The following is a 25538-nucleotide window of genomic DNA, read 5'->3' on the forward strand; positions in this document are numbered from 1 at the left end:
TATCTATGGCCCTTGTATCATGAGCGGCATGTGTTCTGCAGTAAAGATGAGTTCTCAGAGTAATGCAATGCTGAACAATGAGTCCAAAAGCTAGAAACTGTAGCTGAGTCTTACAGACATCACTCTAATGTCAAAATCTATCCATGATTTTTCTGTGTCCTGTCAGTGGAACTCATGTCAGAAAGCGAGTTGTCACTTTGCACATGTGAAAATGATGGAAGCAGCATATCTTTTGATTACTTTTAGAACTGATACCTAAAGCACATGGTCTGAAGCTTGGGTTTCTGTCACAGGTTGACTGACTTCTAGTAAAATGTCAGGTTAGTCAGATACAACAATAAGCTATTATTCATCCAACATAATAGAATGTTTTTTTTTTTCTTATGCATAAGATTAAAATGCTTAAAAGATGAGTTGGCAATCGATGAGCTGAACTGCTTTGCATTTTAATCCTGATATAATATTAATTAATTCCAAAAAGTGGACTTGCTTTGAGGATGCAACTGTAGTAATTTACAAGGCTTTTATCAGCATTGTTTTATTACTGTAAAAGCAGAAGTACAGTAAATTCTATTAAACTATCCTATCATTAGCCAATCAACCTTTCATTGATGTTTTAAGATTAAATCTCAAGTTACCAATTAACTCCAAATCCAAACTACTATGAAAACATGAGATCATTTATTGAAACTCGACTGCACAAATGCCTCGATTGACTTGACTTCGACATCAATATGAACTTTTTTCCTTTTTCAAGGTCCCTAATAATTTCAGCCTGATATGAATAGTCTGTGCTGCACTTTCAGCATGGGTTATTTTCTGATCCTGTAACAGTTTAATGCAAGCTTTTTTCAATAGATAATTGATACTGAAGGTTGAAAAATGAAATATGGTCATAAAAATGGTCATAATTATTATCATATTATGGCTTATTTTGTTCCAAAAACCTACTAATATATATTGGACCTTGGAAACAAACAAACGAACAAAATTTATGTTATTTTTTGCAACCAGTATACATAAGCAACCAGGAGATAGTTACTGTTATTTCCTGTGCTCAAAATGTCACATAGTGCTCATGGCTCCAGGCTACATATTTCACAACCCACGTTTGCTGGTACTGTTGTTTTGCTGGTAGGCAGTCACTACTCTTATATACAGAGCTATTGTGACGTCTGCAGGAATTTGCAGTGGGTCAGTGTGCTTGCACTGCTGCATTTGGAGGAAAGTGTGAGATTTGTGTTGACATCACTTGGCCAGACAGTATTTTTTAGTAGGATAAATGTTTAATTTTACTGTCAGAGAGATGGCATTGCTAACAAAACCTCATTGTGTTGGTTTATGAAACTTTAATGAAACTGTTATGTGTAACATTTTTAAAGAATAGTGGAGGCCTTTAAGTTCAATGTCAGTTCAAACATTTTGTCATCAGTGGCATTACACTTCAATGCAATGTTATTTAGCTGAGTGATTTTACATGAACAGAGTACAAAATAAGGCATGAAACTCTAAAATCTGCTGTATTTATGTATAGCCTAAAATGTTACTCAGCTATGTATTTGTATTTATCGATAACTTCGATTTTCAACAAATTAAAGAAAAAAAAAAACTTTTATTTTAGGTTTAATTTAATGTAATTTTGTTTGTGCTGGCTGAATGATTGTTTTTTGGCAACCGCATGCATGCATGCATAATAAAATAATCTTACCAGAAAAAATCAAATAAAGCCAAAATGTGATGTTTAAAACTATGCTGTGTTATTTATTTGTTTATTTATGCTAAATAGTATAAATAACAGGATTCGTTTTTTAAATGGGATGCCAAATTGTGCTGTATTCATCACGTGTTGGCTTGTATGAATGTGGCAACGTACACATCACAGCATGAACTGAGCTGAGTTTTTAATTGCGGTATATTAATTAATCTACGTTTTTGAATGTTTACTAGATACTTGCTGAGATTTATAATCATGACTATTATAACTAATACACAGTGTACCCCTCTGTCATCTTTCCTGTTGTTTATCCAAGATGCCTACAAAAGTGCTTTGACATCCATATCCAGAAATAACCTTCTCTGCCCAAGAGTAAAATTGGCTGTCTAATAAGCCATTCACTGCTTATAAGAGTGAGTCGTTAACAAAGCAAATAATTTTATTTTATGAATAATTTTGAATATGTTAACCACAGAGGCTTAGCCTCACATTATCGTCCACAAGTTCACAAGTAATCAATGGCATATGATTGGTCTGCGTTTCCATAGTTAAAATAAAGAATTGAAGAGAAAGTTCTTCTTATTACTGTTCTGTTATGTTGTATTCGTCTGTCAGGTTGAATTTCTGCATAGCATTTGAGAGAAATATTTAGCTCACACATACAGCAGTGACAGATATGATTGGTCTCTTTGATGTGGCCCATTATCAATCAGTTAATAGATCATTACACAACCTGCAGATTTAAAATTGCCCAAATCTGGTGCGTCTTTGATGTTTTATCATATTGATGGTATTTGAGATTGAGCAGTCATCTGTTTGTGTTGCACAGGTACATGGCCATCATCCATCCCCTGAAGCCACGGCTCTCAGCCACAGCCACTAAGGTGATCATTGTGTGTATTTGGGTTCTGGCTGTGGTTTTGGCCTTTCCTCTGTGTTTCTTTTCAACCATCAAAAAATTACCCAAGCGGACCCTCTGCTATGTTGCCTGGCCGAGGCCTTCAGAAGACCCTTTCATGTGAGAGCTCTTTAAATATGCATGCACAAATTTCTTTCTTTCCTCCCAGTTTATTTGTAAAGCACTTTGAAGTGTAATCTTGTGTGAAAGGTGTTTTATTATTATTATTATTATTATTCTTAATAAAACACCTTTCACACATAATAATAATAGTAATTGTTGTTGTTGTGGTGGTTTCATAATCTTAATATTAATAATTACAAAATTATTTGTTAATATCACTTCTACCACTACTACTAATTATAATAATATTTATAATAATTAACATCATCATTCAACAACAGTAGTTAAACAAGTATTATTATTACTATTTTTATTATCTTTAACAACTATTATAATTATTAGTATTATTGATATTATTATGATTAATTAGGATTGTTGTTGTTGTTAATAATAAGAATAATAATATCAAGACAGCTATTGTCATTATTATTAACAACCACAATGCTACTACCACTACTATTTGTTGTTAATAATAATAATAACACTTACTGTTGTTATTTATTGTTATACAGATTATTCATAATAGTCAGAATAAAGATTATTAATAATTATTTTATTAGCAATGTTATTATTAACAACAACATTAACAACATTGAAACTAATTTTAGAATGCAAGAATCCCAAACTGTATAAGAAGGGCTAGTGAATTCCTGTTTGTATCTTCACTGGCAGCACAGATGCTATATTACTCTCTCTCTGATTACAGGTATCATATCATAGTGGCTTTGCTGGTGTACGTTCTGCCCCTGGTGGTCATGGGAATTACCTACAATATTGTTGGTTTGACGCTTTGGGGAGGAGAGATTCCTGGAGTCTCATCAGACAACTATCAGGGCCAACTGCGAGCCAAAAGAAAGGTAAATAGTTCAGATTCTTGAGGGTCTCTTAGATTGACTCTTATAAAACATCGTCTCACCAGAGCCATTGAGCTGGAGCAGAAGTACAAATGCAGAAAAGTAAAACTGTAAGATTAGGTGGTCCAAGGTTTGGGCAGTGCAATGTAAGTGGTCATTAAATACTAATCCCACGTTGCTGGATGTAGAGCTCAGTTGTACAGCGATGTTGTGTTCAACTGATGGAATGACACATACAAACATCAAAGTAAACACCACACACTCACATTTAAAGGGTCATTACATGTGGGATCAATAAGATATTAGAGAAGGAAGTTCTTTTAAGAAAACAGAGAGGGCTGGATAGTCTGGCAGGTAGCAGGAAGTCATTGAAAGAGAAGGATACATAAAGAGATGCAGACAGTGATAAACCCAGACAGAGCTGCCTTTTAGTTGATTTAGAATTTTTGGTTTTTTTTTGTCTACAAATACTGCTAGCCATGGTGAAGGGAAAATGAGCTAAATGTTTTTCAAACTAATTAAATGTTAATATTTGCTCCTGCTATGGAGATTATAGCAGCAACTGGCAGCCTGCTGGCCGAATCTGGCCTGTCAGTCATTTTTATGCAGAACTCCCACTGATTTTGATGAAATGGCAAAACTCAGCAGTGAGTTCAACATTTAATGGTTGTCAGCAGGCGTTAACCCATTTCCATACTGGAGGGTTTCATTTTTAAACTTGTTTAATCTTTTTTTTTCTTTTCTTTCTCGTCCATTAACCAGCTATTTTACTTTACTGAACATGAACTAGGTCAGAGTTTAATTGCACTTATTTGATCAAGTTTTATCCAATCAGTTATTTTGTTTTTTATTAGGGCTGTCAATTAATTAAAAAAAGTAATCAAAATATACATTAATCTACAGTAATTGCATGATATAATGAAAAATGATCAGATTATTTACAATATGTTTTAAATGCACGATGGTGTTTTGTGTGAACAGCTCTACTCAGTCTGTGCCACCTGCTTTAATTATGTGTCATGTGGGAGGTGTGTCACATGTAGTACAGGTCAGGGGTCCAAATTAAATGTGTTTAATGATTCATGATCATTACACTAAATGAAGTAGATTAACAAACTGACAGCTCGATGTTAATCTTCAGCTTTACAAGAGATGAGTCACAGCAGCTGTTATAAACACATTACATTTCCATAAATTAAATATATGGTCATATGAAGTCTAAATATAAAATGTATTTCAGTTTTGTAGAGCAGTTTTGGTATATTTGCATGTATATCTAACCCATGTTATGTTTATGTACAAGTAAATGTAATGCAGTTTTGGACTGTAGATATTAACATGCAAATATACAAATGTTACTATGGGAATTAAATTTTTTCATGTTATTATACAGTATTCATCTTTATCTTCTTATAGATAGCATATATGACTATTTATATCATATAACTCTTGATATAGGGCAGTATATGGTGACATACATTAAAAAAAAAACTTCAAAGAAGAATAGACAGATATGTTCACTGTTAAACTCTGTGCTTAAAGTGTTAAAATGGCAAATCTAATTTGTCTGTAGTTCTTGGTAATGAAAGTGATAAAATACAGGACCAGTAAGCAAACTTAAAAGTATATATATATTTTCAAGGGATATTTTGTATATTTTACTTTTGACTTTTTTCCATTTATGCTAAATGCTTTAGTTTTGTTTTATGTTAAAGTTTAAGATTTCAAATTAAAAGTTCAGATCTCATAATTACTCATTTCAAGTGGAAAATATTGCGCTTGAAGAAATTAGATGAAATTCCCGGATGAGGTATTGATTGACATGTTCTTAGCACTGAATGCAATCATTTTCCTTGATAACATTGACACGATAGTGGTCAGCTTGGGGGCATTTACACAAAAAAACACTTAACAAATAAGTATGGTTGATCTATAGCATTCGTTGACTTAGCTAATGTTAAATCAATCAAGAAATAAGTAATTAAAAACTCCCAATTAGGGGGAAAAACACAAAAGCTTAGGCCTGCTTCCAATTTTCTGTTCTTTCACGGTATGTACTGAAATTAATGAAAAACAAATAGATTGCTTTCTGGTTTCTTTTCTAGTAGACTAGTGACAAATTTCTGTAGACTGATGTAGAAAGCAACTCTGAGCGACTTTTCATAAATTTGCTGTTGTTTTAGCAAGCATAGCTCTATTTGTTTTCTCAACGATTTGCACCAGAATCAGATTTTGAGCGTGTGATCCCTTCTGTCGCGATGTTGGGATTCTTGTATAAATACATTAGTGCCACCTTGATGTATTCTTTTGTATATCATGGATGAGAATCCCGCAGGCACCTCTAAGTGTAGCCAGTGGAAAAATCTGTTAATTAGAGCCAGATGGTCCATTAAGTGGAAATTATGTTTTTCAAAGTGTTCACAATATTGCAGATCAACAGAGAACATGCATTCAGGCTGAATCTGGTCTTACAAGCCATTGTTAGGGCTTTGAAGAGACTCAGTCCTGGAATACAGACGTTCACTGGTTCAATAGGCATTTTGTATATTATATATTCCAATCAATAGCATTCAGGGCTCAGTCTGCTGGTTATATGTTTCATTAACACCTGCTGCGTTTGTGCTGGATCTCTATTTCGATCAGCGCTACATCTTGCTCGCTTCCTATGGCTGTCCCTCATCATGTATCTTTCTTCCATTAGTAGCTGGCATGCCAGATATGTGTATTTGGAGCCAGTTAACTCTTGCACTTTCTACAACCCGAATTCCGGAAAAGTTGGGACGTTTTTTAAATTTTAATAAAATTAAAACTAAAAGACTTTCAAATCACATGAGCCAATATTTTATTCACAATAGAACATAGATAACATAGCAAATGTTTAAACTGAGAAAGTTTACAATTTTATGCACAAAATGAGCTCATTTCAATTTTGATTTCTGCTACAGGTCTCAAAATAGTTGGGACGGGGCATGTTTACCATGGTGTAGCATCTCCTTTTCTTTTCAAAACAGTTTGAAGAAGTCTGGGCATTGAGGCTATGAGTTGCTGGAGTTGTGCTGTTGGAATTTGGTCCCATTCTTGCCTTATATAGATTTCGAGCTGCTGAAGAGTTCGTGGTCGTCTTTGACGTATTTTTCGTTTAATGATGCGCCAAATGTTCTCTATAGGTGAAAGATCTGGACTGCTGGCAGGCCAGGTTAGCACCCGGACTCTTCTACGACGAAGCCATGCTGTTGTTATAGCTGCAGTATGTGGTTTTGCATTGTCCTGCTGAAATAAACAAGGCCTTCCCTGAAATAGATGTTGTTTGGAGGGAAGCATATGTTGCTCTAAAACCTTTATATACCTTTCAGCATTCACAGAGCCTTCCAAAACATGCAAGCTGCCCATACCGTATGCACTTATGCACCCCCATACCATCAGAGATGCTGGCTTTTGAACTGAACGCTGATAACATGCTGGAAGGTCTCCCTCCTCTTTAGCCCGGAGGACACGGCGTCCGTGATTTCCAACAAGAATGTCAAATTTGGACTCGTCTGACCATAAAACACTATTCCACTTTGAAATAGTCCATTTTAAATGAGCCTTGGACCACAGGACACGACGGCGCTTCTGGACCATGTTCACATATGGCTTCCTTTTTGCATGATAGAGCTTTAGTTGGCATCTGCTGATGGCACGGCGGATTGTGTTTACCGACAGTGGTTTCTGAAAGTATTCCTGGGCCCATTTAGTAATGTCATTGACACAATCATGCCGATGAGTGATGCAGTGTCGTCTGAGAGCCCGAAGACCACGGGCATCCAATAAAGGTCTCCGGCCTTGTCCCTTACGCACAGAGATTTCTCCAGTTTCTCTGAATCTTTTGATGATGTTATGCACTGTAGATGATGAGATTTGCAAAGCCTTTGCAATTTGACGTTGAGGAACATTGTTTTTAAAGTTTTCCACAATTTTTTTACGCAGTCTTTCACAGATTGGAGAGCCTCTGCCCATCTTTACTTCTGAGAGACTCTGCTTCTCTAAGACAAAGCTTTTATAGCTAATCATGTTACAGACCTGATATCAATTAACTTAATTAATCACTAGATGTTCTCCCAGCTGAATCTTTTCAAAACTGCTTGCTTTTTTAGCCATTTGTTGCCCCCGTGACAACTTTTTTGAGACCTGTAGCAGGCATTAAATTTTAAATGAGCTAATTAAGTGGATAAAAGTGTAAAATTTCTCAGTTTAAACATTTGCTACGTTATCTATGTTCTATTGTGAATAAAATATTGGCTCATGTGATTTGAAATTCCTTTAGTTTTCATTTTATTAAAATTTAAAAAATGTCCCAACTTTTCCGGAATTCGGGTTGTATATGCCCCCATTTTATGTGATGTGTAACAGTGATTATGAAACTCAGAAGCATGAACATTCTTTTCAGCCTTTAGAAGACTCTCAATTAAGCCTGGGGACATTTTCATTTTCATTGTCAGTTCAAATGTAACACTTTGAGAAGATTGGAGAAGCTGGTGGGTGACCAATACTTATCTATTCCAGGGCTTTGTGTATCCATTGACAAACCAGAAAAAGCCATCCATTTTTTTTTACATGAATGAATGGAGTGCAAAATGGCATTGATATGTTAAAAGAACATCATCTTTATATAATGTACTTTCAGTTTAAATTATAACCGGCACTGTTCTTTGTAATATAATTGTGAAAAACCTTGCCGGTAATGTGTCCATTCATGCACTTCAGACAATCTTGCTAACATTCTATGCTATTTTATGATAAAACAACACCTGTTCCTTGTCTGCATTATGAAATGTTCCCTATCCCTTTAACCTTAACATCTAATCCAGAGCAGGATGCATTGTTAGTAAACATAAACTTTGTCATTAAAACTTCACATGTTGTCATATTAGCTGAAAGCCTTAGGCTGTTGGACTTGACTTCGCTTGTAGGATTTAGGCATCATGGGTCGAAAGCTTCACCAATGATATCTGCCTTCAGGATTACCAAGGCAGTGCTTACTTTGGATTCAGGGCTTAAAGTTCTCCATAACTGTGCCGGATCTCCATTGTATGGCATTTGGCTGCGGGGGGGAAAATAATAATCATCCTACATTTAAAAACACTTGTTGATATTATGTTCGAGTTCATGAGTTCGCCTACCAATGTATGAGAGGAACACAGCTTTCACTCTCAACCAAACTGACCTTACTAGCCAATCAGATCATGAGATGTGCATAATAGTATCCAATTGCCGAGTAGCAGCCGATGAAGGGAAAATAATCCTCGGTCTTGAACGCGACACGTTGAAGGCGCAATGGTCAAAGATTTCCATGTAGGGTCATATTTACAAAGAAAAGCTATTTCACAAGTTCACAGTTACATATAATGAACAGAGTAATGGTTATGCGTATTTGGCATGCTGTCCAGGGAGAGGGCTCTGAGCTTTATAATTAAGGCTTTAAGCCTGGACCCAGATTGCTCCCCTGAGTGTTTCTCCCCATGCTGGGGTAGGAACGGGCTGAAGGTGAGGAGTCGGGGTGGTGGAGGGATTCCGAAAGACTAGAGATAATGGAGGTTAGGCTCCTTTGATTATTTATAGGGGTCTCTCTTTGTTCTGATTGGATAGATGGTGTAATTACTGATGATAAACTGTCCGTGTTGATTATCTGCGCATGCTCCTCACGAAATTTAATAAAACATCACTTCACAAGTTCACACTTACATATAATGAACAGAGTAAAAGGTTATGCATATTTGGCATGCTGTCCATGAAGAGGGGTCCGAGCTCAGTAATTACACTTGAGCCCGGGGGTACTCCCCCTGTCCGGGGAGAGGGGTCCGAGCTCTGCTTTTAGCCCGGACCCAGAGTGCTCCCCAAAAGATGCAATTAGTATGGTTCAGCAGCCAGAGAGGAGTGTTGATAACCCCCCAAAATTTGCAAAGCTTAAGATTGGTGGGATGCTGGACGTCGCTTGTAGAAGTGGCAATGCTGGGGCTTTAGACGAGAGAACTAGAGGCTTCTGCGGAAGTGGGCACTGCTGCGGTATCTGAAAAGAAAACTCCTGTGGGAGCGGGGAATGCTGCGACAGTGGGGAAATATGGAAAAGCTCCTAAGGGAGCTGGCAGTGCTTCAGCAGTGTGGGAATTTTAGGTAAGGCAGCAGATTGCCTCTGACAACATGTCAAAAATTATAGGGCTGCTTCTGCAGCCGAAAGTGAGGCGGACAGAAAAGTAAAAACTATTTTGCCAGCGGATGCTGGATAAATGCCAAAAAGTAGAACCCAGAACAAAATATTTGTCTTAAGTGTATTGTCACACCCCTAGTGTCTATGAGTGTTATAAAGCTCATAATTTTACAAGTGTATGATAAAACTTTCATTCTTCAGGTCAAATCATATATTCATTAAAAAAAAAAAATCAGTATGAATAAGGAAAGTGATAACTTTGCCATAGTATCCTTTCAAATATGAAAGTTGCCACAGTCATTGCATTCTTTGCATGTGCTGCACTTTATTTGTACCATTTGGTTTTATTATTTTATTCAAATTTGTAAGATAATAACAATATTGATTGATAATTGAGATCTGATTTTAGTCCTTGAAAACCTTAAAACATTTTAAAAAATGTTGTTGTTGTTATTTAAACTGAACTGTAGTTTTATGTATTAAACTGTCTTTGTATATTTTCTATTTTCTATTAATTTCCTAGCATTTAATTGACCATTATGCATTTTGAACAAAACAATTTGAGAAATTTCATGTTTTAGATTCTAGGCCATCTTGTACCCTGTCAAGGACAAAGCTAACCAGCAAAACTTGATACCAGAAGCATCCTAAATGTTACATGTGTTTGAACCATATTGTAGTGAGCAGTGAGAACCTTTCTTTTTATTCCTCTTTCAAATATCGCACCATAATCTGTAGTCTGAGCCTGTCAAGGGCTAATGGCAATGGCAGATATGTTACTAGTTAGTTTCAAGAAAAATCTTTTTCTTTTTTTGTTTGCCAAATAACCCAATGTTTTTGTCCGGCCCCGTACCCCCCAACCCCCAGAATAAAGTTCAGGCACAGGATTTTTGTTGTTGCTTTAATCCCTGTGGAATCATGTATTAACTCTAATCTAAGTTTGAGGAAAGTTATCCTGCCAGTTTTGCTCTGATGATTATGGATTAGGGGGCTCTGTTGATGAGCCAGGCTCGGATCATGTCACAATGGCTGCCCTCACTTAGTTCTCAAGGCACGTTTTCTTTCTCTGGTTATTTGGAAGGTGTTTGTTTGTGTTTCAGGGGTGGGCCATGTTTAAAAAATAAAATAAATAAATAAATAAATGAATAAAAAAATGACAGAATGGAGCATTCAGCTATTGATCTTCTACCATGAGAAAGGTGTGACCGTCATTTGAGTTTAAAACAGCCTTTGCGATCGGTGCACTTGCGCATAGTTTTGCAGGTAGTTTTCTGTCAGGAAATAGGCTGGATTCAGATGCGGGTACAACAGAGGCTTTATTGAACAGAATAATCAGGGAAGAGAGCAATTCAGTGGCAAGTTCGTGAGAACGACGAATCTCATTCCACCCAGGTGGGTGGGTGACACATGCTGGCAGAAGATGCGTCCGCGGCAGTGGAGATGAGGCCTTCTAGGCAGCTTGTTAATCTGAGCTAGGGGCAGAATAATTCACTGGAGACACCGCAGAGTCCACAGGTACCTGAGTGCATGGAGAGGTGCAGGAAAATGAATTGCAGCTACGAGACACTACAGCAAAAGACAGAATTAACTGACTTGAAGACATTTTTTTTAGCTGGTGAAAATACTAGTGTTCTAATAATTTAGGCCACCACTGTATATATTCAAATATTCTTTCACATAGCATACACAGGATGTTGTAGATGGTACATACATACATTATGGCTACATAAAGGTTTTTAGAAGCTCTGTAGCAAATTACATTTGAAGAGCAAGTGTAAGTGTTGGGGCGTGTATTTATATTTGTTTGTGCTCATTTGTGTTTACAATCTGACACTGTGGATCAATTGAATTTGTTAAAAGTGTATGTGAAAGCGTTCAGTTGCAAACCTATTTAACATTTCTAGAGTGTGCTGCGGATAATTATAATCACAATTTTGGAGCGCAAAGCATCAATCAAGCTCTGCTGGAAGACAATGACTGCTGCCATAGTGTGTTAACTGTAATCACAAAAGGGCACTTGAGAAGTTTTGCTTATCTCATCCAAAACAGAGAGCTAAGTGCCTGAGCAACAATACTATCACAGTCCATTTCCATCCATATTAGCTTTGTGGCTCCTCCACTGGAAATCAGAACAAAATCTGCTTCTGGAACATAATTGTAACCATTTTCAAATAAAGAAAAGCACCAACTAAAATTTAAATTTGATAATTTGACTGACTGATTTTAAACTATGTCCTATATATATTTCTATTATTCTCTCTTTGTCTGATACTGAAAAATAATTGTTTGGAAAGGTTACATGTAATAATAGTTGGTTATTTATATGTGTGGAGGAAAATCAAATTTCTTCTTCCTTTTACCCTTTTTTCGGAAACAAATTATTGAATTTAATTTGACGCTGAATCATTTCAATTCCAGTCTGATTAGACAGTTTACTAATCAGAGGAGCTTTTATGCTGTTGCTGTCAATAAAACTCATATATATGGAACAAGTAAATATGTTGAGTAAGCAAATTAATTAAAACAGTTTATCACTGCTGATACCTTCATTCTGAATATAAGATATTTCACAATCTACAGGCTGGTTACAGCAAACAGCACATCACTAGAGCAAAGTGAGACACTCAAGACTTTTTCACAGATATTCTGCACAATCAGATTGAGATCCATTTCCTCTGCAGGAGCTCTTTTTGACTGGGCTCCATTTTCACTAAATAACTATTCAAAATGATCCCAGCACTGTTTTCTGGAATGAATATATCACTACACCGTAATGGTCAGCGTTACAGCCTTTCTGTCATCTGTCATCTCATTCCAGCCGGATCTGTTTTGCAAGTCTATGTTTGAAGGTACTGAATGTAGATACTCTTTTTATTTTTGAATATGTGACTCCACCAACATGCTTTTAGGATGCAGCTATGTTAGTATTTATTATATTTTATTTGTTTTGCATACTCAATAAGCCAAAAAATAAGCCAAAAGAGAATAAGACTGAAAATCATGATAAAAAAATCATGATTCATGTTTTCTTACATACAGTTTCTTTCAAGGTTACATTTTACTTGTATAAAGTTTATAGCTGCAGTTAATATAATAATTTGTAGAACAGAGCAACATACAACCCATACAGTACATTTATGTAGAACTGAAAAAAAAAGAAAAGTGTGATTTTTATTCACCAAAATCCCTTTGTGTTTCACAAGCAAGAAAATAATGTGGGAGGACATGGGTGTAAGTAAATGATGACTATTTTTATTCTTGGCTGAATTATTCCTTTAAATACATCTGTGGTGTTAAACAGAGTGAAATTATTCTGGTATTAAATATTCAGGAAAGACAGGTTATTGTGACTATAACTGCTGAGGTTAAATCAGCTGTTTGTAATGTGCAATGTTTGAGGTATAAACTTTTATCAAATTTTCTGACACATGTATTGATGTAATGGACCTTCTCCTGTGCATTGATATGTTCTGACAACAGTGATTTAGGTTTTATCAATAAATATTGCATAGATCTCTTTCTAACTCCTGATTCTATGCACCAGAGGAAGTGATGTAACTGATAATAGCATTGTAAATGGTGATGTGGATTCAGTTCACATGCTTCTGTTTAAGAATACCATGATTCTTCTGTCAAGCAATCATTGGCTGAATCAATACTGATTAGGATGAGAGTGAGTGTGTCTGCAGAAGTCGAGTGAGTTTATTTGCCATACTGACAGTCTGAAGTGAATCAACACCCAGCTGTCAAATTTGTCAGCTTGATAAAGTATGCAGTTCAGTGAGTATAATACAGTGAGTATTGAAGTTTATTATTGGTTGTTTCCACAGTATGGGTTATGTGCATCATGTATTCATTTTAATATAAGCCGGTGATGTGGAATATAGTGTTCCTCTTCAGGAACTCGAGCTGTGTCGAAAACTCTATGGGGAATGCGTTTAGTGTGAGCGACTCTGATTATCTTGTGTAATCTGTTTTATGGAAAAGCGTGACGTCACGGGCGTGGTGACATAAGCGACCAGGAAGCTATAGCTCAGCTTCACTTCTTTCAGCAAGTGCTCTGTGTGTGCATGTTATTCTGTATTGTCAATCTTATTTATTGTTGTTTGTCACTATTAGCTCCTCAAACAGTAAGCAATAGTCAAAGAGCAAAGCTAAGACGAGACATCTGAAAGGCGAATCCCGATCGCATTTCAGATTGTGTGTTCCTCCCTGCCCACGCTACATCATGAGTGGGGATACACACAGTCTGTGCATGGTCTGCCTGGGATTGAAGCATGCTGTTTCGGCACTTGAGGGAGCCGACTGCCTGCACTGGTAGGAACCAGTGTGGACACTGTCTTCGCCAGCGTTTCTCGCGGTGTCGGTCCCGATGGTCCCTCGATGGCTCTCCGTGGGAGATACCAATCAGGACAGACCTACTCTCACAGGCGCAGGGCACAATAATTCACCTTCTCCCGGAGTTATGGAAGCTGTGGGTGTGGCCCCGTAGGGGGCACAGCTCATAGCATCCGGTCTCTCAACCGAGGTTGTTGAGACTAGCCTCCAATCCAGAACTCCATCAACGAGGAAACTGTACGCACTGAGGTAGAAACTGTTCACCTCATGGTGCAGAGACCGTCAGCTTGACCCAGCCAACTTGTTCAGTTGGTACAATTCTGGAGTTTCTGCAGCCAGGTTCGCTGCAGGGTTGACCCACTCCACGCTAAAGGTTTACGTGGTGGCCATTGCGGCCTACCATGTCCCTCTCGATGATCAGTCTTTGGTAAGGCACCTCCTAGTTACATGTTTCCTCTGTGGTGCGCTGAGGCTGAGGCCTCCAGTACGGTCCCGTATTCCCCCCCGGGACTTGGTTGTGGTGTTAGAGGCTCTTTGTAGAACTCCATTTGAGCCAATACAAGATATATCAGACGGATATCTGACCCTTAAAACTACCTTTATGTTGGCTATCACCTCTCTGAAGCCCTCTCAGTGGCCCCTACTTATCTCGACTTTGCGCCCGGCATGGCCAAAGCACTTCTATACCCTCGAGCGGGTTGTGTTCCTAAAGTTCCCTCTGTCACACCACAAAGGATAGTACTGCAGGCTTTATGCCCTCCTCCCTTCCGGGAGTCCAACCAGAATAAGCGAACTGTATGTATCCAGCTCGAGCGCTGGACACATACGTCCACAGAGCTGTCCTGTGGAGAAAATTGGACCAATTGCTAGTGTGCTACGGCCCCCGAAAGGGGCTTTCCTGCATCTAAACAGATTCTTAGCTGTTGGATAGTCAAGGCTATCAATGCCACCTATGAGTCCTCTGGTCTTCCCCCGCTGTTGGGAGCCAAAGCTCACTCCACACGGGGTATGGCGGCCTCCAAGGCCTTCTTAGCAGGTGCATCCATGCTGGACATCTGCAACACTGTTCCTGTTCGACATCTGATCCTGTTCTCTTGTCCTAAGCTGTGCTCTTCGAAGACACACTAAGCAGGGATTTGGTAGTCTGGCAGCGTGGGCACCTCGTTCCCCATAGCGTTTTCGATGCAGCTCGAGTTCCGGAAGAGGAACGTCTCTAGGTATAGCATGTAACCATGGTTCCTCGAGATGCTGTGTCTCAATGCCATGCCCCCGGCACCCCTGCTGATGCTTGCTTGTACTCAAAGCTGACTCAAAGATGTTTTTTTTTCTTTCACAGCTGCATAGCAAAAAATCATTTTCCTTATTGAACCACCCATAAAACCCTATACCTTATAATTGTGCAGAAAAATAAAAATTAAGTCATAATTATAATTATTTTTAAGGCATGACATCACATGTGAATATGGGGAAAAATATGTAATAGGTATAACTAATAGATTCCCCTGTTGATTGATTACATTAAGAATTGAAAACATTTTTTTGCAAACAAAGTTTTTTGAAATATTATGTTGAAAAATGCAAACAGGGCATTATCTAATAAATATGCTCTAACTTGCATACATTTCCATAACCAAAATCTAAACACTGAATTAAGCCAGGTTCAACAATTTTGTTTCATTGTGTTGACATATTAGAGTCAAAGGTTTTTACGAAGGGGAATTTAGATATTTTTATTCTGAAAATACGGTCAACAGCCAGAAAAAAAATTTAATAAATAAAAAAACCTTTCACAATTTTTGGCTCTGTAAAAAATCTTCAGAAATTTTATAAAAATAAACTGTAAAGTCTGGTGTATGTAAGTGGAGATGTCTTAGTTTATGAGAGAAAATTATTTTGAGAGAGCGTCCTTTAAAAATATGTATTGTAGTTGAAGTCTACAGACGCAAATAGAACAAGTGCAATAAAAGCAACTCTAAAAAGTGTATTGGATGTTTATTTTCTACTAGTTTGAAGCAAGTTATGAAAAGCCACATACAGTAGTCCAAAATTACAAAATTGAATAGCATATGTAAAACTATTAAACTGCCTTAAATATTTTTTTTAGGTAGTTTAGTTTTTTTTCTTTTTATTAGGAATAATGTATATAAATATATATTGTTAAAGACAGAAAGAGGCAGTACCCTGCATCATTGTGTCTTTAAGTTCATCTCCTGTTTGTCCATTCAAACACAGTCTTGCATACAGTAGTAATCTCCATTTCTGCTACCTCATGCTGCAGAGAGAAAACATCTTGGTTGCTCACCCATTGCAAGATGCTGATCCAAAAAGACTGTCTCTGTTTTAAGAATAATGCCACCCCACAAAGTTTTTAAAATAATATATATATACTGTATGTATGTATATATATATATATATATATATATATATATATATATAAATTTTCAAACTCAATTGGTTGGTTGCCTAAACAACTACTGTCACAATACTGCTGTTAAGTAGACAAAGGAACAATGAAGATTATAACAAATAATTAAATGGTAATCCACATGAAAACGAGGGTCTAACACACAGGATAACATTCACCATTACCGGACAAAGGAAAAGGAAGACAGGACAGACTACACTTTAAATACGGGAGCAAATGAAAAAAAATTAACCAGACACACCTGAACTAAATGTCATAATCAAATGGAGACAGAAACTAGGTCAAACATACTGTAGCACATTGGGGAAGAAAACACAACAAAACGTCTAAGGGGGTGACAACTACATTAAGCATTAATCTTCCTATATTAAATAAACTGGTTTCAGGCAGGGTGCTTCTAGTCTTTCATCAGCAGTGGGGCACAGGCCCCCCATTTAGTATAAATGGATGTTAATTGTCTTTACCTGCAGTAGTTCATTGTGCAGAGAATAAAGATATTCTTCACCACTGACAATCAATATTATTAATTTGCAAGTTTGGTTTTCTACAATGAATTATAGGTCAATATCCTCCTCCAGCACTCTTTTTGTTTTCTGTTTTACAAACTGTCCCATTACTATTTCGATTATTATTTGCGAAACCGCTGTAGATTTTTCAGTGTGTGGTTGAACTGTCCTAATGAATCAAACTGAATCATAAAGAATTCATGACATTTTTACAAACTAGTTTGACCTATTAGATCAAAAGAGTGATTCATTTGTGAATCGGGCGTCTCTAGTTCTGATGCATTTGTTAGATTATATGGGAAAATGATTCTCAGATTGTTACATTATAATCTTCATTGACAAATTCAAGGATTTAACTGTTATATTCACTTCATTATTACTGACGTTTGTGTAGGCTACTTAAAACTATAGGTATTGTTATTGTTTGGGAAAACCTGTCTATGGCAACCTTTTGGCAAATTTAGATTATGTTGCTTCTTTCACATTTCATGACACTTTCAATTTAAAATCTCCAGTTGTGCTACAAGAATGTTTAATTTTAAACTAAAACAGATCGATGTGACTACAACAAAGTTTTAGAACTTTAGTTGTTGTATATACAGCATCAGAAATAAAATGTCTGGTGAATGTTAAAAGGTTAATGAAAATAACACACCACCAATGCTTAATGCTTCCATCAACCTAATGATAAAGTTAAAGAAAAATTAAGAATTTGCCAAAATTAAGGTGGAAGCTCGATTTCCAGTGAGCCCAGGTTGTTCTTGGGGGTAGTTTCCCAGATTTGATGTGTCTGCTCCACAGATTTTTGTGTGTGTTAAAGAGGACTGCCACATAAAAAGTTTGAGAACCACTAATCTAGTAAATTATTAGTCATCCATTGTGACTCATTATGAATGACTAGTAGAGTAAACCTGAAATGATGAATTCATGATGTCTATTTTGAAACTATCTTCTTTCTTCTTGAGTGCCATTTCTTTGTCGTCTCTCTTATGATCTATATCAGTGTTTTGATCAGTACTTTATGTTATCTAGTTTCCAATTCTTCATTCTACAATCTTAAGAATGATCTCCCGTCTCTATTTGTACCTATTCAAGCGCCAGTCACCAAAAGGACTTCTATTTCAGTCTGCGTGTCCTTGTCTTTTCTCTATCTCTGAAGTGAAGAGGCAGGGCGAGATAACAGAAACAAACAAGTCACTCTGTTGTGGTGACAAACGCAGTGCCCTTCTTTCAGCTCTTAGTATGCAGAAGCTTCTGTCTGGAGACGTATCAGGAGACAAACGTTGGCTTGAAGGTGAGCGTGAGTGGCAAACATATAAGCTCTCCTTTTACCCCAGTTATCCTTCTCACTTCCACCTCCTGCTGAAATGTAGATCAGGCACTATATCTGATTGTGTCTTAGAAATGTAAGGGATATTCTTATGGCATCTCTAGGAAAAACAGAGACATTGTGGAATACTGATGAAAAATCATAATAGGATTTCTTTGAAGAGTTTGAATTCCAGAATTAGATATGCATTTTATGTGTCATACATTTAATTTTTCTGAACATATTAATGGCATAACTTTAACAGTGTCAGTGAAACACTCTTGTGTAGTCCTCTGATCTTTCCTTTGATTGATGTTTCATGAATATTCATGTATGAAACACAATAATTTTAGAGTTGGCTGATATATAAACAAAAAAATCCTTTTGATTCTACAGCAAATATATATCTTAATATTTATATATAGTATTACTCTGAATATACATATACACACACACACACACACACAGACAGACACACACACACACACACACATATATAAATATATAAGAGCTGCTTTTAACATCGACATCATGAATATATTTCTGTGACTAATAATTATACCTGATTCTTTTAAGCAAAAAAGGTTCATTCATACATACAACCCTAATACCAAGGAACACATAAACAACTTAAACTTATAAATGCAATGCACAACTTAAGAGAAAAGTTCTGTCTAAGTATATGTCTGTCTGTGTCTATGCAGTTTCTGTTGCAGTGTGATTATTGACTTTAAGACCAAGCCAAATATTGAGAATGATATGTAATTGTAAATTCTGCTGTGACTCCGTTACAGTTCAAGGTTTCTGTTTTAGTTTTTAAAAATGGTCAAAATATCTACTTGCAGAAATGACATTAATGTTTTAATGATCAAACCCTAATGAAATGCCTGATTACATGTCCTTTTTAATATTAATATTTCACGTGCCAAATGCAGGATTAGTAGTATTATATTCATTTGTTCATTAGTTCATTGATTCCTGAGGTGGAGCACTCTAGTGATCTTCAGATTGTTAGAGGACCACGGAAAGCTCCACTCGCTGTCTCAGTGGGATGGCGTGAACAATGTAATTAAATTCATTAGTGGACTGAAGCAGCCAGCTCCTCCAATCAGACTTTATGAAGTGGTTACAGAAACAATTCACCTCTTGAAGGATGGGAAATGGATTTGTTATGGCAGAAGCCCCAGCAGGGCCAGAAGGACACTTGCTTGAAGAGAGAGCATAGTTTGAGGACCGAATGAACCTGACAGGATGGAGAATACACAACAGTTTGACAAATGACAGCAGAACAGTAAACACAGAGAACTGCATGAGAAGCTACAATTTGTACATGAATTGTGGCATTTGCAACTTTGTCAACATACAATTTTTAGGCTTTGTATTTATTTTTTTCACACCACAGAGCACTTATTCCATTAAGACCTCATGTGGTGTCCTTGCTCTGCTGGAAATGTGTTGCCCAGGGTTTTCTTTCTTGCTGCAGATGCATTGCTTGCCCAGAGTGTCTAAGCTTGTTGGTGACATGACCAAGATTTTGGTATCCTGACAGTGTTTGGTGCTTTTGGGTGTGCTGGATGCTGTGGGATTTGAATGACAAGCAATGTCTTAATGAATTAACATAATAAATTAAAACATAGCCGTATAACTATTTGTGATATAATTGCTCCTCCACTGTTCTCTTTGTTTTTGTATGCGTGAAATTAGGTCAGTCACAATGTCAAAATGACGAGCACCACTTGTTTAGTATAGGCTATTTATGTGATGCGATCTGGGGAAACCTATCGAATGTCGTGCTGGGTTGTTTTCAGGAAATTCGAAAAAAGGTCAACTGTCAATTTTTTGTCAAAATGGAAAATTCATTCAACTAATAATTCACAACATCTTGAAAATATCTTGGCAAAATTCACTTGTTCAGTGCAAAAAAAAAAAAAAAAACTACGAAAAAAAACCAAAAACAAAAAAAGTAGAAATGTCTTTCTCTATGTTAAGAATGTGCTGCATTGGTGCTTTGTTTTATCACCACAAAAATAGTTAACCCATCAGAATGAACCATGTAACATATGTAATAAATGTATATCAATGCTCATTTCCCTCCAGTCCTGTGCAAAGTTTTTTTTTTTTTTTAATATCGTGAGAATACTATTCTTAATAGTATTAACAGTATAATAAATGACTAGTATTTTATATATACATTGTGACATTGATATTTATCTCATGTATTATTGCCCACCAGTGTATTAAACACACACCAGTTATAATTCATTACCATGTAAAATTTCACTTTTGCCTTCATTGTCTTTTTCCAGGTGGTGAAAATGATGATCATCGTGGTGGTGACCTTTGCCATCTGCTGGATGCCATACCACGTATATTTCCTCGTTACGGGGTTGAACAAGCAGCTGGTTAGGTGGAAGTTCATTCAGCAGATCTATTTGTCAGTCATGTGGCTTGCCATGAGCTCCACCATGTACAACCCCATTATTTACTGCTGCTTGAACAGCAGGTAAGACTCAACTTAGAGCATGCCACAGAGATTCATGACACAAATGCATTTTGTCATAGCAACATGAGTGTTGTTGCCTCTGTTTATTGCATGAATAGGCCATATCATGCAGTAATGGACATACTTGAGACGTTCCTCTTTTTGTGAATATTACTCATAAATCAATGATTAAAATTAAAGTGTTTTTAATAATCAGTCCAAGAGAAGGACAGGGATAGGAAACAGGCTTAAGCTGACGCTGTGTGAATTACAATTTTAAGTACTAAAAACACAGAAAAATTTATGAATTCATTAATTAAATTAAAGGGGCCATGAACTGTCATAAAACATAAAAAAATAAATTAATTAATAATTAAGAAATAATAGGTTATTTTCTGTCCTATTTTTAACTCCCCTCATCAGAGAACTCAGTTTGAATAGGTGTAGATTTTAGACTCAGAAGTAAATGCCAATTGCTATGATTGGCTAACAGTTGTGTGTTTGACAGCCCACATCCTTCATAGATGGACTTTGCTGTGATTTAGGTCAAAAACACATAAATACTCATAAATACTCACACATAAATAAGTACATTTTAAATGATCTGTAATAACAGACAAAGCAAAAGTGATCACACAAATTTGTGTGGTGCAACATTACTGCTAGTTCCAATACAGTCGGCACAGCATCATCTTTTAGTTTCAATCTTCATGAAAATCCTCCGTCAAAATCTGCCTTGTTTGTAAACAAATCTGAAGTAAGATGAAGTGAACAAAGGATCTAGTCCTTACTGATGCAGTCTGGCACTTCATTAAAAATAAGGTTAATCAAATAAAGTAATCATTTTGTTTTTGCGTAGACCTGCATTCACCTTTCTTATTTACTCTGCATGCATGATTCGGTGGGCGGGGCTAAACAGGCAGTGATGGTGTTGATCTTTTTCTATGGAGGCGGTGTTTAGCCACACAAAGTGGCACATTCCACAAGCTTTAGGCTTTAGTACTGTATAAGCTGTTTAACAAGAAAGTTCTGAGTTCTGAAATATACAGAATGTTTTTATAGCACAATGACCTCATGTCAACGGATCAAGAGAATTTGGATTTCTCAGTTCATATCCCCTTTAACGTAACACTTTTCCAACCTTTTCCATTCTTTATTTACTCATCTTAATGTCGTTTCAAACATGTATGCGGACATTTTTGTCCCAAGGAACATGTGAATGTTCTTAAAAGTTTTTTTTGAAAGAAAGGAATAAAGTTATAAAGGGTGAATGAATAATGAAAAATGGGTGAACTAGTTCAGTGCAGCGTAACAAATCTTTATTCATCCTGTGTATAGCCGACAGAAAATAAGACATGCAGATGTGAATGACAACAGAACGGGGACTATTAGAAAGCCCTTTAGAGTCAATGATTTTTGTCCAAGGATTTAATTAAAGGAATGTTCCTGGTTCAATACAAGTTAAGCTCTATCGACATCATCCTTTGTGTGTCGCCACAGAAGAAAATTTCGACATTCTTTAGTTTTTTAAAACTAGAAGTCATGTTTAAAGCACATTTACATTGAAAGAGAATGCTCTGATTAAAATGTTCACTGTTAAAAAGTAAAAAAATAACAACAATAAAACAAGACATTTTAATGAGATTAGTGTGATTAAAATATGTTTATATCAAGATTTCAACTCATTTAAAGCCAGTACATCTGTTAACCAGAGAAGCACTGTAAAGAAAAGACCTCACAAGTATTAGTAATAAAGTCCTATATGTCTAGGATTATTTGTGCTAAATTATTTATAGTGTAGATTTAGAATGTATTTAAGATTAAAGATATTAAGTCTGTCCACGTAGACATGTTCAATGAAATGCAAATTTTATTTTTTTTAATTCATGGCTATACAAAATCATTGACATTAAAAACGGTTGTGTCAGGTTTGGTTAAAGGCTTTCTGTACCTTACAGTGCGAGCTATATAGAAGTATGTTATATGGCTCCCCATAATGACCTTTACACAGCGCTGCATTTTTTTTTTTTTTGAGCACTCTACCAGTTGTAGCCTGGCAACTGTTGCTATCCACCATTAACGTGATCAGCCTGGGACAGCCATAACATTGACTTTATGTAAATGCACCACAGATGGAATACATGGCTAAAATACAAGACTGAATGATAAATAATCCACATCTATTTTCTTCAGGTCCCATTTGGCTTAGTTCGAAATGACACCAGTACTAGAGCATGACAATTTGCAACCATATGCTATTCAATGACCAGAAAATCATTATCAAAGAGTTGAATACAACGAAAAACAAAACAAAAAAACAAACAAAAAAAACAGCAGCTGTTTAATGTATCTGGCATTTTCTGATTATTAAAAGTACATAGCATAGGCTTATGTTAGCAGCAGACTCTGATATCTATCCTGTGATATTGGTTTTCTCTTTGTCCTGTGCGGTCACTTGGACGTCACAAATTTATCGTGTTTAATGGCTTTTGGCCATTTGCAAAGATTTTTTCTTTCCATTTTCATTCTTATGAAAGCCATGCATAAAGGCCCCACTTAAAAATAAATATGCTAAAATGTATTTGAAATGCATTCATCTCATCCTTAGTATATTACAAATACATGTATATTTTTATGTATGTAATAAAAATACCCTACAACTGTACCTTTAGAATGCTAAACTGGTATCCAACGGAGGGAGTTCTGTGCGTACTCGGCCCACCCAAGGAATTGGTTCCAAGAGTTCTGGTGGCCTTGGCAGAAGGTACGGAGGAAGCGTCCAATCTCCTGGACCTTTCTCTCTGTCTGCCCGTTCGACTGGTGGTGATAGCCGGAGGACAGGCTGATGGCCACACCTAGGAGGGAATGAAATGCTCTCCATACCCGGGAGATGAACTGGGGGCCTCGATCCGACACAATGTCTTCTGGGATGCCGAAGTACCTGAAGACATGGTTGAACATCAGTTCTGCCGTTTCCATGGCAGTAGGTAGGCCCTTCAGAGGAAGAAGACGACAAGCTTTAGAAAATCTATCCACTATTACCAAAATACATGTGTTATTGTCAGAGGGTGGAAGGTCTGTGATGAAGTCCACCCCTAGGTGTGACCACGGGCGATTAGGAATGGGCAGGAGTTCTCAAGTTTGATGGCTAGCAATTCCCGGTTCCCGATGTCATAGTTTACCTCCGCCGGGTTGAGTTTCCTGCAGAAGAAGGCACATGGATGGAGGCGGCTGGGAGTCCCCTGCTGCTGGGAAAGGACCGCTCCCACTCCGGTGGTTGAGGCGTCCACTTCCACCACAAACGGTCGATCGGGGTCCGGATGTACTAGGAGTGGAGCGGTCGTGTAGGCTTGCTTGAGGGCTTGAAAGGCATCAGTGGCGGCAGGAGTCCAGGAGAGAGTTTTGGGTTTCTGGCGGAGAAGGTTGGTAAGAGGGCTGGTAATTGTACTGAAATTATGAATGAATCATTTATAGAAATTGGCAAAGCCAAGGAATCGTTGCAGCTCCTTGATGGTGGTAGGAATGGGCCAGTCCCTGACTGCGCTCACCTTCCCCTCGTCCATCCTGATACCACTGCGGTCGATGGTGTACCCAAGGAACTGCACTGAGGGCTGATGGAAGGAGCACTTCTCGGCTTTAAGGTAGAGCTGGTAGTCCCTCAGGCATTGCAGGACCTCCGCAACGTGGCGCTGATGTTCTGCCAGGCTCCGGGAGTAAATCAGGATATCGTCTATGTAGACTAGGACGGATTTATGGAGGAAATCCCGGAGCACCTCATGAATGAAATCCTGGAATACGGAGGGGGCGTTAACAAGTCCATACGGCATGACGCTGTACTCGTAGTGGCCAGTGGGGGTGATGAAGGCGGTCTTCCACTCGCCCCCCTCACGTATCCGGATGAGGTTATACGCGCTGCGGAGGTCCAACTTGGAGAACACAGTGGCACCACGGAGACGTTCCAGGGCCGCAGGGACGAGGGGAAGTGGGTACCGGAATTTTAGAGTTATCTTGTTCAGTGCTCTGTAATCGATGCATGGCCGCAAACCTCCATCCTTCTTTGCCATGAAGAAGAAGCTGGAGGCAGCTGGTGGCCTTCTCCTCGCTTGGAGGCCCGCTTAGGGCAGAAGACATCGCTGAAGGGGGCGTAGCACTGAGGAATGGCGATCGATTGGTTCTCGACTGGGCTTTCGATAGAGGTGGAGTAGACTGGTAATGGTTCGGGGGGATGTTCAACTGGAATAGGGCAACCGGAGATGCATGATTGAAAACAAGCCTCGCCCCACTTCAGGATCTCTCCCGTCTTCCAGGAGATAACTGGGTTGTGCTGGTCCAACCATGGGCGCCCTAGGATGACGTCAGCGGTGGAATCCTCCAGAACCAGCAGATGGATTTCCTCATGGTGCAGAAGTCCAGTTTGGAGGGAGATGGGACCCACACAGTGACATATGTTTTTCTTGCTCAACGGTTTGCCGGTGATTTTGTGGACCTGGTATGCGGCTGGCATGGCCGTAGTAGGGAGCTTGAGATGATGGCAGAGGGCGCCGGAGATGAAGTTGCCGGCTGACCCAGAATCGAGGAGGGTGGAAACTGGAAGAGATACATCAGCGGCAGTAAGTGTCACAATAGTGGTGAGTGGTTTCATTTGGTATCTTGAAGGGAGAATGGCACTCACCATGGGACGAGGAGGAGGGACGGGGCACACAGC

The 25538-nt window shown here is 37.8% G+C and overlaps 1 protein-coding gene across 1 annotated transcript in view; it reads left to right on the plus strand.

Annotated features, from left to right (window-relative positions):
- LOC132143870 (neuromedin-K receptor-like) overlaps positions 1-25538 on the plus strand; it is a 37041-nt gene that overhangs the window by 8744 nt on the left and 2759 nt on the right. The window contains exons 2-4 of the mRNA XM_059554466.1: positions 2544-2732; positions 3442-3592; positions 20658-20854. Coding sequence (XP_059410449.1) covers positions 2544-2732; positions 3442-3592; positions 20658-20854 — 537 coding nt within the window. The remainder of the gene's footprint in view (positions 1-2543; positions 2733-3441; positions 3593-20657; positions 20855-25538) is intronic.

Source organism: Carassius carassius, chromosome 7, assembly GCF_963082965.1.
Source record: "Carassius carassius chromosome 7, fCarCar2.1, whole genome shotgun sequence".
Lineage (NCBI taxonomy): Eukaryota > Metazoa > Chordata > Actinopteri > Cypriniformes > Cyprinidae > Carassius > Carassius carassius.